General features: G+C 32.6%; 1 protein-coding gene across 1 annotated transcript in view; it reads left to right on the forward strand.

Moving 5' to 3' along the window:
• The window catches only part of LOC126744707 (homeobox protein B-H1-like), an 83,208-nt gene that overhangs the window by 47,177 nt on the left and 14,291 nt on the right, over positions 1-21,740 (forward strand). The window contains exon 3 of the mRNA XM_050452231.1: positions 430-649. Coding sequence (XP_050308188.1) covers positions 430-649 — 220 coding nt within the window. The remainder of the gene's footprint in view (positions 1-429; positions 650-21,740) is intronic.

Below are 21,740 nucleotides of genomic sequence, written 5' to 3' on the forward strand. Positions count from 1 at the left end.
TCTAGTGCTTGATAATTTTTTTGTAAAGTATGCTTTTTTCATAACTTAGAATAATTTTATTACTTGAGGCAAAAAAGAAACGAAAAGTGACAAGCTCATAGCTTATAATCTGTAGGAGTAAACAGAATTTGCTTTAATAAGTATTCAATTAATTATTTAATTATATTAATTAATTCTTGAACTTGAATATTATTTATGCATTAATATGATTTTTTCTTTAATTTGTTAAATGCTTAATTAGTCGCTTGAAAAATATCATTAAATTGATTTATACATAAAAATGTAACCTTATTTAAAAAGATGTTTACATCCATAATCACTGACATTATTTATACAATTTACCAAGATCTGTGGTACTGTAAGGTGTTCAAATACATTTAATCATAGTTAAGTGAATTATTCAAAAAAAAAAAAACATTTTTGTTTAAGGTCAAAATGGTGATGATTCCCTCAACTCCTCCAAAAGCTCAAGTGGTGCAATGAGTAAAAAACAAAGAAAAGCGAGAACGGCATTTACAGATCTCCAGCTCCAAACGTTAGAAAAGAGCTTCGAAAGGCAAAAATACCTCAGCGTGCAAGACAGGATGGAGTTAGCTGCCAAACTGAACCTCACAGATACACAAGTGAAAACGTGGTACCAAAACAGAAGGTAAATAATGTCTTTTATACACTATCATTTCAATTGTCAATACCTTATACATAATTCACGGGAAGCAATCAAATAACTTACAAATCGAGGTAAACGAGCGGTAATGGCCGATAGAAATCTCCATATTTCGTGATCCATGTAGGCAAAGCAAAGGCATAACAACTGCGTTTCCAACATCACGACTGCGATCGCATAAATCCCGCATAATGCGACCGCGGCTAAGGCTCAAATAAGGAACGTTATATTGCGATAATGCCGCATTTGCAACCATCATGCAAATTAGCCGCAATTAGGGCTAATTTCCACACTGGTACCCCATAAACTGCGCATTTTCCTGTCATGTACACCCGTACAACGTGGATTTTCGATGCCAAAACGAAAAACGTTTTTCCAACACGATATAAAGGCACGGCCGTAAGCGTTTTTGCATGATTTAAGTAATTGAAACTGTAGCCTTGGAAGTTCTATAATTGGTTTCATTTAACTGGGTGTATATTTATGGAGAACAGTATGATTTCTATAACTGATGGTCAATAGGAATTACTAAAAAATGCTCTAATATTTATGTTTTAAACAATACAATATTCAAAAGTCTTTCACGAGTACGATAGAGCATACCTTCATAAAATTTAAACCAAGAATGTCATCATCAATCCTCAATTCTCGCTTCAAAAGAATTCAGGAGTTGTTCAATCTGTAGCATTTTATCCGTTGGTCAGGTGTGAATTAAAACAATCAAAAATAGTCAACTAATTTGTTTACACTGTTCAGTATGAAAACACGATCACTCACGAGTACTTGAAATATTTGCTTTACTGTATTTATTTACAACTATTTAAATCTCGCGCCAATATTCCGAACTGTACTTCACTGAACTGACAACAATCGTCGATGTGGCTCATTATATACTCGGCATAATGCGGTTCCTTCAATACATCGTATGGTGTACATTTTTCATTTCGAAATGATGGAGAATCAGCTGGTTTCTCGGACTTTACAATATTCTTACAATTCAATAAGTCATTAGTTCAATCAGTGCAGAGGCCATGTCTTTACCCTTCCCAATGTACTAAATGTCCTTTCAATCGAACTTGTAATACAACGTAATGCGACGACAATGTCTAGAGCTAACCTCGCAGCTAGAAAAAACACTGTTACTTCTCGGACAATATTTTGCAAAATTGTCTAATATCTAAAGATCTTCAGTTTTCCAATGATATTTTTGTTTTAAATTCCAATGATAATACCACAATTTAGCGCCTCTCCTGTGAAGCTTTCAAGACCGAAGAACTTTTGTTTTGTTTTGGACCTCCATTTTGAGCGTGTTGACTGCATGTAAGACAGTGCAATGAAGGCTGTTTTGGTTACTGCTGAATGCAGCTGGAAGGTAATCAGTCGTTTTTGTTGCACTGCTCTTTTGTGTAGATAGTACTTTCAATCCTCCGATTTGATTTGATCCTGTACTTTGTCTTCCAACCATCTTTTTTCAAATGAAGAAGGAATATTAGTAACATATTTCCCTCTTTTGAAAGAATGTCGATAAACTTTGATGACGTCTTTGAATTTTTGACATTGAACATTAACATCAAAAAATTAAGATCTAATGATACCACATCCTATAAAATACGTGTTTACGTTCTCAGCATAACTTCATCTTCTTATATTTTTTTGTTTTTCTGGCGATTTTTGTCATCAAAATAAGTCTTGTTTTGTGTCCAGCTATTCAGGTTTTAGTGGAGATTGTGTAGCGTGGTCCAATTATGATTGCGTTATCCAGGAACCTAGGAACAGGTGAAAACCCTAAAACCATTATTTAAGAATTAACAACAATAGGATTCCCGTAAGGGGGATCATTCTCTGAATCTAGATTTATTACTCGGTTAAACTTTTTGGTTTTTACGGGGTCATTCTCCCAAAAGTTTACTATACTTTATATTTTTAACATTTGAACATTTACTGACTACATGGTCTTAAGATTGTATGTTAATAATAAATAGTAGACTCTTTATCAAAGTGTTTCCTCACATATGCTCTAAAAACTGTCAACTTACAAAAATCTTACCTATCTATGTAATTATCGGTATATAATATTTGCTAATATAATAGGTATAGTTACCCATGATACTACCAAAAATCTGACCTTAACCGACCAACTCACCGGAATGGCAGGATGCTTTACATGCAATATCACTTAACAGCGCTTGCCTTAAGGGTCTGAAACATATTCCAATACTTTAGTCGAATTATTTGTTTTTTTTTTAATATAATATAAACTTACGAGTTAATAAACTGTTAACTTAGTGTAATGACATATAAAACAAAACAACACAACGCTACCTAGGAGTCTAATTCCACCTGAATCTCAAGACAGCGATTTTATGCCAGAGTTGCTTGAACGTCAAAAAACACATGAACAATGTTATGCTATTTAACATGAAATTATTGCCAAACGAGCCTAAAGCTACTCAAGTATCCAACCTATTAATTGAAGTTACTGGTAAACAGATGCAAGCGACCAAAGTTATCAAGCTGGGTAAACCTTATAGTAATGAGCGTGCATTAAGATAGTGTTATTCAGTCATTTTGAAATTCTAAATATCTTAAGAGATCAGGAGAAATTTAGTTCTACTAGGAGAGTCTACGTGGAAGCCTAACCAAAGGAGTTATCTTTGGAAAGTCAAGGAAGAGGTGGAACAACGGTGATCCAATGACGAAGCCTATTTAATAATTAAGTATGATCCTGGAAGGCCTTTTATTACTAAAAAAAACTAAATAAATCCATCATTTCCTCTTATCTATCGATATCTTATCAGAACGTCTGAGGACTTCCTACATGCACGTTTTTAACATTTGCTACTGCTGCGGTTCTGACATCATCTATTTGACAGAAACATGGGTTCAGTCCGACATTTCAGACTTCCAGACTTCAGGCAGGTTTCGTGATTTGGTCCTTGTAAATATTAATATTGAAGTCGGCAAGAACGAGGTTCCACTACTGAATGAAGACTCGCATCATCCTGCCTTGATGGCCTTTATGCAAAGTCAAAGGAAAAAAAGAAATGAGATGCCTGCAAGATAACTCTTATGAGTGTAAATAAGTATTATTCAAAGATTATTGAGGTTTTGTGCAATCAGGAGGCTAGAAATGACGAAGGGGACGTGATGGAATGTCTGATTTCTTATAAAAATGACCCATTGATTAAAGGAAATCGAGCTTGTAGAGCAAGTATTGAGCATTTGCAGATTATTTCTTTAAATGATTATAAGTAAGTAGTTTGTTTATATGTAACCATATCGTACTACCCTACTATTAACTGAACATAAATCGTATTAATTGGACTGAAATAAAAATTCTTTTAACAGATTTTCATTTAAATTCAATGTGGCATGTACACCATGCAATCTGCTGTATGTAATTTTAGGAAGGCCAACTGTCTACTTATGTATAATCTAATACTGGATGCTGACTGTTCCACGGTTTTATTTTGTAGGAATGTTAATGCATGCTGTACTAATTTTATAAAATCCGTAACAACATCTTTGTTAGATCAACTCCTTTGAAGCATCAGCAATATAGGCGACATCCAGTGTGGTTTTCCAAAAATACACTTAACAATTTTTTTAAAAAGAAAAAGAATTTTGGGATTTTCAATGTTATCGTACTAATAACTATCCGCTTTTAGGTCCTTTATTAGGACATGGAGGTGCCAGTCTTTGATGCCAGGAACAGTTTACGATTCTTTTGAAAGCAGTATTAAGGGTAATACTAATATTGTCTCAGCATTTGCACATTTTTTAAAAGTAAGATCTTCAAAGCAAAAAAAATATATAATTATTTTTATTCCTTAAAACGCTGCTAAAAAGTTTGAAATGGCAACAGCGGAGGTAAAAGTTGATGTCATCTTAACAGAAGGCTTTGTGTTTACATTTGGCATTTGTGAAATTCTGTGTTTTTTCTTTAGTTTTTGGTTAAAAGAGGCAAAAAGGTTAAGCCATTTCAGTGTTTTTGTGAACTGTTACGATACTAAACACTTGTGCCGTTTGTGCTACACCATGAGAAAAAGGCGATTTAAGCCGATATTTTCACAACTAAATACCGATATTTTCATACAATTATATCAAGGAACAACCGTCGTCATTAACGTAGAATAATAAAAATTTATTACGAAATCTATAATAATTATAATATATTTAATTTCCGTACAAATGTATTAATTTAGATAAGTACCTTTACTCTAATGAAGTACGCTAAAAAATGCATAAAGAGTTCACAAACAGTAATATTGTTTATAATTTAAAGCATGATTTATCAATAATAAATATTTATCATGTAAACATTCTTTGATGACGTCACTGGTAAAGATTACTTGTGTCGGTGGAATCAACAATGCGATCGAGCGGCGTTGCGATGTTGTTGCCTTTTTCCCTAATATACGTTCTCTACATTCATTTAACTTTGAATGTTGACTTTTTTATAGTATTTTATCATATTTTACATATTTTATAAAAAAGCAATGCTTCATGTTTTATTAAAGAGTGTTTTTTTGTCATTTCTACATAAGCATTTGGCATCATTGATGTTGTAGGCAAACTGCCCATAGTTCCACGGCAATGCTAATTCAAGCCTTTCAATGTTCTATGTTGACGAGTCTAAGTAAAATTCGCATTTATTGATTACATTGCATTGATTTTTTCTTCGCATTTCTTAATAATCCATATACAAATTATTCTTAGATATACTTGTGAACATCAGATTAATTAGGCGGTAACTATTATACTGTAAGAAATTTGGCTTTCTGGAATCAAACGATAAAACATACGCATATAAAATCTAAATTAAGGGTGTCAAAACACAACTTGCAGTCTATTTATCTGGTGTTAGTTTCAGGCATTATTCCTTTCATAAGTCATTAAGTTAATGAGTGGCGAATGTTGTATTCTGACAAAAAAAGTCCATTCGGTAAATCCGTTAGCATTATTCAAATTTTTTTACAATTAAATATTAAGAAAAATTAAGATCTATTCTGGATACTTTCATATGGATTATCGCCACTGCAAATCCAATAACTTTACTTATTTACATACGCCGACAATGAAATGCTGTCAAAACTCTCTCTAAAAAGATGATTTTCTAAAGAAGAAGAAAAAATATTTGGACAGTTCCTAAGTAAACCACGGTTATGATGGTTAAGTGGCTTTAGTTCTTAACATTTACCAAATAGGCCATTTGTCATTCTTAAGAGGCCAGGTTGCTGAGAACGGCAATACTTTACAACGCTTCTTATGAGGTTGGTCAAGTTCTTGCGAACGACCTATCACGTTTTTCTGTTATACTGCCCTTATAATGTTCACACTTATTGTCATTCTTCAATGTGGTGGTAATAGACCTCGTAATCATTTTCTAATTAGATTTATTTCTAATGTAATATAAATTTCTTAAACTCGATATCTGTCGCTCTGGTAGAGCTAACACCGGATCCAAAGCCACGTATACATAGCGTGCAAAACGGCAGTCTAATCAAGGCTGCTGCTGCAATTGAAAGAGCTGTCGGAAGTGTTTAAGGGCCGCCCTTATCTCGGATTAATAATGTATGTTAAACTACCCTTAAGTGCTGGCAAATTGTTCTTGGAAAGCGTTTTACCATCAGCGACACCGCGGTAGTTAGTTATTCATGCACCGTTTGCACGCGCGTCTCATGTTGCGTTTTACCGGTGCGTGATCTGGCCGCGGGTATGGATATCTCCTTATTTTAACTTCTTTTATCACGCTTTAAAATCTGTTTACGTGTTAGGTTGGGCGTATAGGGAAATTAGTTTGGGGTGTTAGACGTTCTTTTGCTTATATTTCACGTTTGAAGTTGAATAATTTTAACGAACCAGCCGAAAAATGAATAATTTAGCGTGCAGCCCTAAAGCAAGGCAGCCAATAAATTTATCTTGATTGGATTTTTATGAATTTTATTCATTTTCTAAAGCAGAATCAACGACTTACACGCTTAAAAGTAATAAACTTAGTTTAGCTGTTGTTACAGTGAAGGAGCCTACAGGAGTGATAACTCAGATCAAAAAGTGATAACAAATCTTTTTTCTTACTTTATGATAATCTAAATTCTACGGGATATCTACAGGTTTAGGCATATATTTTAAAGAAAAGGGAAGAATGGAAACCGCCACCAGGGAACTTGACCATCTTTAGTTGAGTTTTATTTGTTGCTGACCTAACAATGACTTGGAAGATTCTATAAGAACTGAATAAACTTTGCTTTATTTACGATTAAGTCATTAAATTATATAAAGCCAATAGAATTATCTACATTAGCAGTTGCAGAGAACTTTTGCTTCTGAAAATAAAGTAATGAACTATTAAAAATAATGAAAAATCGATGGGATGAGATAGTAGCTACTCATATATATTTAAAACTTTATACAAGATTGTTATTAATGGTACACTAATCACGTTAGTTTTCCAAGTGACACTTATGCTATTCCTTGGTAATAATATTAATTTGAGATCTGTTACTCTAATAACTGAATTGTAAATCGAATTTTTTCAGATGTACCTGGAAATAGCAATGCAATCATTTTTGTATGCTATAGTAAAAAATATTTGCTCTAGATTAACGGTGTTTCTAGACATTTTCAGATGCCCCAGCAGACTTATATGGTATCACTTAATAATTTCGAGAAATAGATTTTTTTTTTCGGTCAAAAGTCAAAGGGCAGTTTTTCCAAAGTAAGTTAATTACAGAACTAAATAAAAATTATTATATTTTTTTAACAATAAAACCAACAACAAAAAAGAAGATTTCTCTGAAAATGTCAATTTATCAACAAATATTGCCATTTAACTAATATGAATATTTAATATTGCCATCTCCAGTATTAATGCAAGGGTGAATTCGACGAAGTATGCTATTTATCAAGTTCTTAATTATTTCTTAAGTAAAATTGTCTCATTCATCTAAAACTGCCTGTATAACTTATTCTGTGTTACTAGAGTTATTTTAACGAGCTTGAATCTTCCTTTTGATCTTATTGCATAAGTGCTCTATAAAATTAAGATCGGGTGAGCAAGAAGGACGTTTTAAAACTGCAACACATTTACCTTTGAAGAAGCAACTTTTTGGAGGTGCATTAACTTGCATCGGTAAAAAAAATCATGAAACCAGATTTTCAAAGTAAACTAAATCAACGTACCCAACGACCTGTTAGGGATAATCGAATGAAAATTAAAAAAGTTCTTTTACCAATCATAATTCTACCAAAAATATTACAGTTTATATTTCGGGATAGATAGCACAAAGTTTAGCTTGTCTCCATCTACCTCTTGCTATCTATATATCAATTACTTAAAACGGCTAAAGGATATTGGCATGTGGCCTTCAAACACTTTCATCTCCAATTCATGTTTATCATCCTTAAAAACACCAGCAAACGTAATTAATACAACTTCAGGCTTACCCCCTTGTAAGACTTTCGCCCCAGATAGTCATAACCTGTCGCAACGGTCGGATGCAGCAACACCAGACACTCTACCCAGGAAAGTTAAATCTTTGAAGATTGGTTCAGACAAGGAGGCGATAGCTACTTCGAAGTCCCTAGCGACTGAATTGTTGGAGGCTGATTTTATCATTGATAGAGATGGGGAGATGAATAAAACATCAAATATTGACCCGATGACTCCACCATTAGTGAGACTGTCAAGAGACTCGGATGCGGCAGATGGTCATTATTTACTGGCTAGGCTAAGGGATCCCTCAATATTAAAACCCCTCAGGCTATTTTTTTCATATCTGCATGATCAGCCCTCCAGTGTATGTTTCGAAGGACACACCAATACCAGCGTCCGATTGGCACTTGCCTCAGAGGGATATCCTGGTGACGTGGACGCCTTGCGGAAGCTCTACTTTCGATACCATGACGCCTATGGTATTGGTCCAGCTGAAGTAGAAGCAGATCTGCCAGCCTTTAGATCCTTTTACTCATCAGAGAAATTGCTACGCCTCCAAAGGTTTGGAGAAAGCCAGAGCAATTACTATTCTAGTGGGTCTCCCTTAAGAATAAAAATTTTTAGGTAGTTTGATGCAAGAAGAGGATCACCCTCTAAAATACTGGACAATGGCAAGCTTAGTATTTTCTCTCTAAATATTCAGTCTCTAAGACACAAAACTGACGATCTATTTCTTTCGTTAGAAGAGCTTCATTTTCCTGATATGGTTGCCATATCTGAACATTGGTTAAATATCGATGAGCCCGTATTTATTAACAATTACTCTTCAGTGGCCAGATTTAATAGAATAAATGTATCTCATGGAGGTACTTTGATAATGTCTAAAAGCAACGACTTTTCAGTAGTAACCAAGTTCCATAATTTAATAACTGAAAAACTATTTGAATTTTCCATTATCTATAGTAATAAATATGATCTTCATTTAATTTGTATATATAGAACACCTGACGCTGATGTAAATATATTCTTTCAAAAATTACTAAGCTTGCTTGAGTCTCTGCCTTTAAACAGCAAAATCATTTTATGTGGCGACCTAAATATTGATTTTTCCAGTGTGTGTGCGGCTCAGGAATCTCTCCAGTCCATTTTCGATTCTTTTGGCTTATTCATGCACAATAAATCACCAACCAGAATAACTAAAATCCGCTCCAGTACAATAGACTATGTCGTATCTTCCTCAGGCTTTTCAGATCATGAAGCATTGTTAACAAAGTTTTCCATAATATCAAAAACTAAAAATGTTCCCCGCAAATTAGGCCGTATTTTCTCAGATCGAAATTTTCTAAATTTTAAGCACCTGTGTCTAACTACTGACTGGAATGTCCACTCTTCTGATGTTGATTCAGAATTGTCGAGATTTATAAAAACGCTATCTAATCTGTCTCACAAATCCTTTTCTTTATGGCCTCTCAACAGGAGACTCGCAAAGTCTGGTAATGTCGCTAAAGAATCATGGTCGATTGTTAATAATCTGAGAAATAAACCTTCTATTCGTCGTATGTCCAATACTTTCTCTACCTCTCCTGAGAACCTCAACAATTATTTTGTAAATGTAGCCTCCTACCCACGATCCACTTTCTTATCTTTCTAGTGCAGATGAGAATTTACACAGTTTTTTCTTTACGCCAATAGTATTACCTGAGCTTCGCAGTACGATTAGGAAAACCAAAATGGACACGATGGACTCACGTTGAACATGTTTCTAAACCTGCCAGAGTGTACATTAAACCATAAGCTAAATAATTCCTGAGCGCAAAGTCTTCTACTGGTAGTTTCGATATAAACACCAATACCTGTAGCTTGCAAAAGTTGCATTTAAAGCTTTGGTTACGATTTTGTAGGATTTCTTTTTACTATTTAATCTATGAAGCAATTCTGCCCCACGACTTCGGCATTTCTTTCACTTACGGCATTTTTATTTAAATGTGCAAAAATAAAGAATTTTTAACCTTAGAGTGACTTGAAAGCTGAAACTGTAAAGCCAACACTGCTAGTACAAATATCATCGGTTCTCCCACATAAGTTTGGTTGTCTGTATACTGAGCCTCTACTAACCCTAGCATCTTGCTAATATGCAATTTACAATTTAAATAATATACTAGAGACCTCAATTTTTTACCACTAAACTAAAAATTGACAATAAATAAACAAATTCAAAAGTCGATTTTTTTTTAACTTTAAGAACTAACATTGCTGATACTATATTAATTAAAAATAAAAAAATATGTATAAATAATTCGGATATGATATTTAAAAAATCACCTTATAAAAGAGATATATTTATATCACTCAAAACCCTATTTAAACAACGTCTTAAGAGAATAATGCCTTATCCTCTTAGGACGTTGGTGATCACATAAGCCTAACTTTATCAACTGAAACTCGAAATAATTCAATCAAAATCATATTCGTCCATTATTGGAAGCTCTTTAGCTATGAATTCCTTCTTCTGCCTGGTCCCTTGTTTCCGTCTATTTTTTCTTTAATTAATAAGAAAATAAAAACTGTAAAACAGTGCTTAGTTTAAATTTTAGTCTTGTAAAGAAATCCTCTGTACTTATTGAGAAAATATCAAGCTGGGGGTACGTATGTATGAGAAGGAACGATAGCTCTTTCTACGGTTGGATGATGAGCGTAGTGCGATTTTCGAGAACGACAAGGGGTAAAGAAAATATTTTGTGAGAATAGCCACAGCAGCGTAGGTTTATTTAGGAAAGAATTTTGTATCTGTGTCTATACTGTAAAGAACAATTGATCACTTATAGAGCTATATAAATTTGGTTCAGATTTAGATGAATTTGGAAGAATATTAGTAAGGAGTAAACCAACCTTTCATTTTAGAGTACAACTCTACTGCCGTACTCCTGTAAAACAGTACTTCTAAGAAAAAGTAAATTGGTTTCTCAACTTTTGTTATACTGGAATAATTATCTCCTTACCACATTAATTTTTCAAGCATTTTTTAAATCAAAAAGCAACCAGTTAATTATTTATGAGACCGACGATATGAGATATATGGCAGATCTTTTTTACGTTTGGATAATTCGTTATTTCTGCTTCTATCCATTATTTCTCCATAGGGTTTAGGACCTCGATATTGGTAGTATGGCTTGTCCAAGGAATTCACACCATTTCAAAGGCTTTCACTCTACTTTCTGTTAGCGTCCACCTTCCACACCATTAGCCAAAGTGCTAAAAATATAGTATCTCGGAACACGCAGCCTGGTTTTTTGAGGTTGAGCCTGATATTACGCAAATGCATGAAATAAAATATTTCTCTACGCATTGTTTGTTCCTGTGCATTGTGTTCCCGTTTGTGGTTATTTCAGCGTAAGCATTTCGGATTTTACTAATAATCACTGTTTTAGTTAAATTTTTATTAAGTTTCATGCCATATTAGACGTTAAATCTTGAAGACGTTAACTACTCGATTTATAAGCTGCTGCAATCCTTCTTCGCTGTTGCTCATCATCCTCATATCATCTGCATATCGCACATTATTCAGATATTTGCCTTGAGGGACAGGGATACATCATGTACCCCTGTCACTTCTTTTTTAATATTAATGTTGTCAGTTGTATAGTTTTAATTCTTAATCTGAACTATTAATTCCAACATAGTTTTGTGATAATACGAAGATTGGAAGCCTCCACACCACTAGAAGCCAACAGCTCATTGAGTTTGTAAGTGAATGTAAGTGAAATGCTCTGCTAAAGTCTATAAAACATAAGTACATTTATAATAGCATCTCTGTATCTTTCAATAAGTCGTACTTGTACAGCGACCAGGACTTCTGCTGTGTCTAGTTCCTTTTGAAAACCGAATTGAATGTAACCTGTAAGTTGCCTAACATAGTTTTAGAGGGTGATTCGTTATGCTAATAATTCTGTATTCCTTGAGCTTTTTTAGAAAAGGAATAAAAATAGATGTCTACCAGTCCTGTGGTATTACCTGTGTTGTATTTAGCGTTATGTCGTCAAAGCGTTTATTAACCTCAGCTGGTATTTCATTTATCCCGTTTGCTTTCTTGTTCTTTAGCTACTTTGTTGGATGAATAATTTCCTTCTTTATAAATGGTAATCCTTCACTATCTATCTTTCTTTTCGTATTGTCGCCCCATTAGTTCTAATTAAACATTTCTTCCACGTATTCCTTCTATCTTTGAAGTTGAGCTAATATCTGTTAATCGCTTTCCTTTCTTATCTTCTATAATCCTACGATGTTGCTGTTTTCGTATTTCTGCTATCTTTTATCTTTTAAGTTAAATGTGTCATGTTTCCTTTCCAACTGTTCCATTTCATCAAATTACTTGTAAAGCACTGCTTTTTACGTTTTGCTAATTTTCTTTTTAAGCTTCCGGTGAATTTCCTCAGCTTTTTGTATTTCTTTATTGGGATCCATTAATTCAAGAATACCATTCGTCATCCATACCAATTTCTTTCTGTCTTATCTCCCCTGGTATGCAATGGCATTCTTCAGAATTGTTTCAATGTTTCCTCATTTTTCTCCCAATATTGTTGAGTCTCCAATTTTCACGAGAATTCTTTGAATGCTTATTTCTATTATTATACGTGACTTTGTTGGTTCTGCATTTACTGTGTTGAGATATTTCCTAAATTTATTTTTGTTTTTTTTTTCATTTGACTTTTCAGTCTAATTTCTTCTGTTGCCAAAAGAAGATTATGATCAGATGGTATGTCTGCTCATGAATAGGTTTTAGCCGATTGTAAAGAATTTTTAAATATTTTATTAGTTATAATATATTTAATCTGATTTCTCCCTAATTGACCTCTTATTTCATCTGCTGGACCTTTAGACATATATGTTCATCTGAGAGTTAATTTAGAGAAGGTATTCAATATACCTGATAGTATTCTTTTTTTCTAGCATCTTTGTTAAAAACAAAATTAGAGGAACAAAACTTATAAAGCAGTAATGGAAAAAGACGATAGGATTACATCACTGAATTTATACCAAAAATTTCTTATGGAGGCAGACAGTCGAAATCTGAATTATAGCAATGAAGATTTCGAAATTAAGTTGAAGGCTGGGGCTCTATTACCAATGGAAAATTGTTCATCTATTTTATTTCTTTCCTTGATTTCATCATCATTAATTTAAATAGGAAAAAAAACTGATTTAGAAGATGAGATTCTCTTTTTATCCTTGATTAAAACTCTAAATTCAAATATTACCTTAAATAAAAAAAATAAATTCATTCAATTAAATAAATATATTATCATGATTCGCTAGAATACAAAGGTTTCCATCAGGATGCTCGTAAAATCTGACTGAACAATATATCAATTCAAACCAACTGAGGGGTATTTCAAGTGTGCTTCAACATGAATTCATTTATACTAAACGATATTAAATGCCAAAATGCAATTTAAATGCTATAAAAAAATTAATTCAAGTGGCCAAGACACGTTTTTTACCTTTGAGCTCTCTAAGAGAGGAGCACCGCATTCCCATCATAAATCTTCCGTCGGTTGACAAATAACTATTAGGACGACCTGTATAATAGTGGAGCTATTGGACTGTGGTTAATGACTGTCGCAGCCCCTTGTATTACACGAAAATGCTCTTGTGAAAGGGAAGGTTACGTTTAATTTGTCATAGGGTTTTTTTTGATTACCAAAATAAATTATCGGGTGCTAAATGTGAAATTATGAACAATTGGAATTTATTAAAAATATTATCGTTATGACGGTAAAAGAGCATTTAAAAGCAAGAATTATCATAACAAGAATCTTAACCGGATGTGGTGTTTTAGTTTTTAATAAAAATCCGTTAAGGAACTTCCGGTCTGGTAAATTTCTGAACTGCACTTATTAATGTATAAAAAGTTGCTTAATATGAAGAATCAACAGCTCGGAACGTTATGATTCAACTACCATTATACGTTTACCGGCTAAATTTCCAATTACATAAATGTTAAATAATAAAATAGGTGCCTCTATATTATTATTTTAAATGTATGATGTTCCATTATTACTATGTTAGAAGCAATTTACTCAGGCTATTGTATGCTCAATTTCTCTTATTTCAACCAGATCGTGTATTTCGTGTGATCGTATATCTGTGTATTTTTTTTACTTACTCCTCATCAATTTAAATTGTTAAGTAACAAATGCACCAACAATGCGGTTTACCCTTTTTAGTAGCATGCACTCCTATTTTAACAAGGATCGCACGATAGCAATAACTTTCTATGATTTCCTTAAAGTTTTCGACTATGTTAATCATAATATGTTAATTGACAAGTTGCAGCTCTATAGCTTCAGAACACCCTTCAATTGGTTTAAGTCATATTCTAATAACAAAAGTCAGCTTGTAAGACTTAATATGTCGACACCTTTTTCTAAGCTGATAGAATGTGGGATATCTCAAGGTTCTAAGGCCCATTTTATTTCTACTGTTTATAAATGACATCGCTTGTCTGGACATCAGCGATAAAAGCACGAAGCCTTTCACATCACCATATAATAGTTTACTAGGACCTCCTTTATGTAAAGAGACCTTCAAACAATTTATGAGTTTTTTAGAGTTATCAGAAACAAGTATATGAAGTACCTCTATAGGCCAAGCTTTTAATTACTTATAACTACTTATTTCTCATAAACCATTTTTTTTAATATTTAAAGGATCCGAAGGGAATTATTGGAAGAGCCTCCTTGTAATATAATAAAGTATCATTATAAAGGGTCAAAGATGATTCAGACTGTTAACAGTAATTTTTTTAGCTTATTTCTTACCTAATTTGATGATATGTTCTTCGAATCTATTTATCGGTTTCTATCCAACTTAAAAAATGATCCAATATTGTACCTAAATATTCCAATGAGCTGATCCTTTAAATATGTAATGAACACAAGTGATTTGGACGTATATCTTCATATCTATTATGTACTTTGACTAGGATTACTGATAGTTGACCAGTTGATAAGAGAGATAAATTTTGTTCTAATAATATTAAGGCTTAATAAAATTTCGTTTAAATAATTTTGAGTAATACGAAGACCAGTGGCTCCACTATATAAATTTACTCAACTATCTCCCGAAAATACGTTTGTTGCCGATATCGTTATGTAAATCGAGAAAAAGAGCGGGCCTACTATAGTTCGCTGAAGGATATATGTTTCTAAAATTATACTGCAACACTTGTCTTGTTTTAGTACATTGAGTTTAAGATTGAACTGCTTGTTTCAAACGTAGCATCCTTCTCATTTTCCCTTTATTTTTATGTTGTCGAAAACCTAGCAGATACTTATATAGATAAAGAATCTTGTTAGAATCTAGGAAAGACACACGCTTATTTTATAGACAATTCTACTTCTATTTATAGGTTGATCACCTTTTTTGAACACAGGTTTTTTATACGGAATATACAGGCATACACAAGATGTCAAACCCTACGCTCAAAATTTAGGCATATTGAATTATTTTAATTACAAATTAGTTTTATATTTTGAAATTAAATATTTCTTGTAACCAGTCTAAGTAGAGATACCCCAATAATAAATTAATTAACGTGATATTAACATACTGATTTTTGTGGAAGAATTAAAATTTATTTACAATATATGCAAAACAACAGAAAATTTGTAATCAAAATTTTACAAAAAAAATAGAAAAAAAAATTGAATGTGAACTTCTGGTTTATTGATTATGGCTTCACAATATCTTTTCATGGTAAGGATTAAGTTATCCAGATATTCTTGGGGAATTGTTATCTAACGCTGTTGAAGGGCTTGAAACAGCTGATCTCGATTCCGAACCCTAAAGAACTCTTCGCTGAAACATATCCCATGGTCTATGGGATTAAGATCAGGTAATTGAGCTGGCCACTCTAAAATCCGAATCTTCTACTCTTCAATATTTTGAGCGTATGGAACAACAATTGGTTCTAGAATATTTCTAGAACCATGAGCAAAACGGATTTCTAGAACCATGGTTCTAGAACAATGAGCTCAGTTAGACTCCCAAGAGTCGTGGTACTCACTTATAAGTTTGTGATCTATTTGGCTAGGGCTTCGTTTAGTTATACGTGTGGCTTTATTAAAGCACCTAAACATCCCTTCTTTATTCCTTATGTACAAATACTCATTTATATTTAATTCAATTTTTGACAGTAAATTTTATGTATCCATAGTAAGTCAATTAAAAATTACTGCATATTAGTTCATTCGAGACTAATATGCCAACAGTCCAATGTAAATTAGAACAGATTTTTTCAGGTTTAATTTTCAACGATTTAACATTGAATAGTGATTTATGGCATTTAAACTTTAACCTAATGATTCTATTACTAAATTAATATTATTCTTGATAATTAATTATGAATTTATGGATCAGAGAATTGAACTAAGCGACAGTTCCCAATTATGTTTTTTAGGTCATTTATATAAAGTATAGAAAGCATATGTGAATAGATCCCTGGGAGATGTTCCTGCTTATTTAACTCTAGAAGAGCGGTAGCAGTAAAGCCACGGCAAATTGTTTTTTGCAATACATTCAATGATCTGCTTGTATTTATATAAGCTTCTTAAAGATCTTTGAAAACCCAAACAGTAAACTTAGTATATAATAAATTTATTAATATATAAGGTTTATATGATAAAACTAAAATTTTTCTCGTTGCACGCATTGCACCATTTTAATGATCATCCAAAAAGCAGTCCCCCTCCCAAAGTCCCATACCAGAAAATTTATGATCAAGTGACCGGTAATAACGGGAAATTCGCAGATACAAACATTAGCATTCGGTCCGTTAGCGAAACCCCGAAACTGGAATGAATGTATTATTTACGGCGTTAGAGCTTTAAATTATTGTTTGAATTAAAGGTGTTGAATTCGAGTTGGGGCCGCGGCCACTAAATTATTACACCTGTATGCAAATTGGTGTTGCTTGTTGTAATTGGACAAGCCGTCGAGATCGATATCTCTTGTGCAGAGAAGGACGTTCTCGTTTTTAAGGATGAATTAAACTTAATGGACAAATTATAAGTATTTTTATTTATGTAACTTAAATATTAATGAGCATCAGATTTGACAAGTAACTCATGCTTAATCATAACGTTAAAGTTTAAAAGAAACCATTGCTGCAGGCAGTATTTAATCATAAATTAACGTACTACATATATAGTTATATTATTTCTATAGTTTTTCTTTAGCACCTATACAGAGATTAAAAATTCAAGTGGTATTTTTAGTACAGGTCACTCTCATCTTCAATTTACATTAATTTAATTAAATATTACAAAAATCCAATATTTTAAATTGATTTTTTTTAAAATCATTATGCAGTCCTTTTGGTGTGTTAAATCGAAAAATTATTTAAACAAACTTACTTAATACGCGTGAATCGGCTCTCTTTACACGCCGTTTTTGTGTCCCCTTTTTTTTACTTATAAAACGAGCTTCGGAGAAATTTGATTTGTCATTTTGTTTAACTAACTGATGTGTAAAATAAATACCATTTTACACGTCTTAAATTGTGTATCTATTGCTTTTAAAGCTACGGCCGCAGGGCAGTGAATTCATACTATAAATAGAATAACTCTTCTTTTTTATTAAGCTATTCTTGTTTACTTTAAATACATCATAGTAGATACTTAAAAAGGAAAAACAGTGAAAAATGTCTTAATGCAACAAGTTTTTCAGTATCTCGAACCAAAGACCCGAAAAGTTTTATTGCTGTAGGTAAGCTACATTATTAGTACGTGAATGCAAAATTGCAAAATATGCGGCTCTTAACTCAATCTAACTTATTTATTCATCTTATAATACCGGCTTTACAGGAAATATTCAAATATGTAATGAAAAAGCAATTTTAATAAAAGGTTAATATAACAAAAATTAGGAAACCTAACATAGAATTTTTAAAATTTTTAAACAATAAACATTAATAGTTAAAAATAATAATTTAAATGATTAAAAAAATAATAAAAAGCACGAAAAATAAAAACAAAAAGAAATACAGAATAGAGAGAAATACAGCACTTAGAAATAACTGCCCCAAGTGATCAAGAATACGACATATTATGACGGATTTTGTAATATTAAAAATATCAAATTTAAATATTACAGTCATGGAACCACAATTTTTGAATTTTGATAATATCTTCGTGCAATCTATGTCATTGTAAAAACAGTTGATACAAAAGATAACGGCAAAATATTTTGTACAAGTTTGCAGAGAACAAGCTTTAAATTTTCCAAGTAAATCTTTATGTAGAAAGCTCTCAAATGAGTACACTCGATCACACTTATACTATAAGTAGTTAAACATCCCCCATTAAACCATATCTCCTACGAATCCACTTCAAATTACAAAGGTCTAGATTTTACATTATACAGGTACGATTGAAAAAAGAGCAATAGAATTTGAAAGTCCAAAATGATTAGGTTTACTCACAAGTAAACTAAGATTCAACTAATCAAAAGCTTTTGTAAAGTCAAGAACGAAGGGATCAACAGTCATATCTATGGCTTTAACAATTTTCTGACTTATTAGTATAAGATTTATTGTAATGGATTAATGCTTTTAAATAAATTTAGTGACATATGACCGAACATTGATCTATTAACTCCACTGCAAAAATGGACTACTTCTTCAACTTTAATAATAAATCCATAAATGAGTTCTGAACCAGTTGTAAATTTTAATTTCAGTTTATTTGAAATATACTGCTATGAGTATCACACTTTTGCAAAAGTGTAAGACGTGTATATTAGAAGTAAGATTTAAGAATTCATTGCTATGGATATAAAGATTTTATATTAAAAAAGGGCCTTTAAAAGTAGTCAAAAAATAGCAAGAGAATGTAATATTTTAGTAGTATTGGAAATTGGTGTTTCATAGTAAGGCACACTTATAGGAACACTTTAAGATTGTGAATAAATCCTAACAAAATTCCAAAACCTGGTAGGATTATTTGCAGGTATTAGGGTAATTTAGGGTTTATTATCTTCAATTTACACATTTTCAAGAGCAAAAATTGCTGAAACTGCTCGTTAGCCTTCCAGAATATTTTTGGTTATCCTGTATAATATCCCAGACACTTGCAAGATCCATATAAATATGTGTCAAGACTGTATCACCTGTAAAGGGAGTTTATTTATTCGTTGGATATATATCTAGCGGAATATATCCAAACTTTTTGAAGGATCTTCAAGTAAATTTGTCTATATTAAAAATATCCTAAGAGCATTTATTATATTAAATACCAAATCAAGGTCATACAGTAAAATTTCTAAAATCTTTAAGAATCGTGTTGAATTTTCAATCAACTTTGTAGAACTCATTTGTGGAGCGTTTATGGTTTTGAATGTCAGTGTTTTAGAATAGTCCCAAATTATTTGTATTGAATTAAATTGATTTGTGGATCATTGGGTAGCCAAGGAGCCTCTTATGCATATAGTTCCTCTGACGGACCCCTCATGTCCCATCAAACGTCACTAGTTTGCAATAGCCTTGAAAAAACTCATAAGTACTCTAATCTGACAAATTTTATGTCGCTGGACAGACTGTGAGCGTTACCTACATAGTAAAACTTAGCACGTATAAATGTTGGGTGGTGATGACTTGGTCAAATATGCAGAGTGGGTCTAATATGCATATCAGGTCATCACCACCCTCTTCCTACCCTAAAACCTGTAGCATCTAGAGTGTGGTGAAAGCGCAACAATTTTTTAGTGATACAGGCAAAGGGGTTATCTATATGTGGCCTACCCTGTTTTATATGAGGTACTTCCGTCCATCTACGGAGAGTCAAACAGACTCTTATTCAGCCTTCAGAGCCATTATTCAGCCCTTACCAGTATATTTGCAGATCGCAGTCTCGTAAAGGAGTCTGCTTCCTTATTACAAGCATAACCTCATGGTACATCATTTACCACCTTATTACAAGCCAACATAAGTGACCAAACAAGTTAAACGCTGCAGCTTTTATTTACCTCGTTTCACTAGAACCTTTATAGTGTATAAAAGTTGGAACGCACCTTTTAGGTCATAAACGCTTTTGTGGTGGTTCTGCTATCCAATTAAATTAATATTTGGATGTTGCAAAGTTGGTAATTTGAAATTTTTGTTTACATTTTAACAGAGGGTAGACTTGACAGCGTACAAAACAGTATGGAAGCAAAATGGTATATGGGCCCCATCATAGAAGCCTGCACGAGCTCTGATGTTTATTCTATAATCAACTTTATACCAGATACTTTTCTATCAGGCCTATTAGAGTTCTACTTATATGGGTCTAATATGGGTCACGAAACTCTTACAATCTACTATCGCTGTTACCGTACAGTTACTTCCCATCAGAAGTACATCACGTCACTCCGTCTAAGTGGATATTATTGTACGGCTTCTGATCAATGCTCATAGTTATTTATGCTTATAACCTTTCATGTTGTGAATAGTATCACCTAGTATCACCTAAATCCTGTTTCTAAAAAATGAAATATGTTTGCATAATATAAATAAATATAGCTTTCTTTTTCTAATAGTCAGATAGCGATATTAAAAGTGTAAAAATTATAAAAAGTAAAGAATGTTTAACCTTTTCTTGGAAGGAAAAAAAGAGATAGAACCAACGGGTCAGACGGGGACGCGTTCTCTCGTTCTTGGTATTCAGCTTGTGTTCCAACACTTTAAAAAAAAAAACCCTTAATGGAGTAGAGGGAGGTATCCTTTTGAACGGAGTCAAACTAAATAATATTCGATACGCCGATGATACCATGCTGATAGCGTAGAAGCACTCCAGAGGTGAATGGAGCATATCACGCAGTACAGTCACCATTATGACCTTAATATCAATGCCAAAAAAACCAAATAAGTGATCATCAGCAAAAGAGATATAAATGGAGATGTCGACGCAATTCGAATTTAACACAACAATATTCCTATTTTAGAACAATGGGACAGAGTGCCATCTTCAAAAGTCATAGAAGAAGAAGAAGAACCTTTTTTTATTAGTCAGCCCATCATTTAGGTCTAGCAACAAGTCTCTTGCTATTCTAATATACCATACTCACCACCTGTGTAAATCTCTTATTTAGTAACATGACCAATTCGAGTTAGCTGCTCGAATTCGTTATTGACTCAAGACGACACTTTTCTCATTTCTTCATTGAAAACGTTATTTTGTGAAGTCGTTACATGACTGAAGCTTATCAATCGCTTATTAGTAAGATTGTTGTTTTACAAAGTCTTACATGACCTCAAGTTTAGAAAGCTTTTAGAAATTATTTAAGTGTCTCTATTGCTCCTGAAAATATTCCAGTTTGAAGACTTTTTTTTACTTTCTTTATCTACTTTTATTTCAAGATATATTGTATTATACTGCACATAATTTGAGTTTAAAGTTAATTTCTTTTAAACTCATTATTGTTACTTTTAGGTTTAACCTTATGAAGTTCTTTTAATTTACACTTCAGTTATTCGGATGATCAACTGATTCAAATAATTAGCAAATTTTAAGTAGTTAGGTCCCATTTTATTTATATTGATTTGGATATTTTACCTATTTTAATTCTTACATATATCGTTAAATATTAGCTTGATTAATATAGTAA

Source organism: Anthonomus grandis, chromosome 14, assembly GCF_022605725.1.
Source record: "Anthonomus grandis grandis chromosome 14, icAntGran1.3, whole genome shotgun sequence".
Taxonomy (NCBI): domain Eukaryota; kingdom Metazoa; phylum Arthropoda; class Insecta; order Coleoptera; family Curculionidae; genus Anthonomus; species Anthonomus grandis.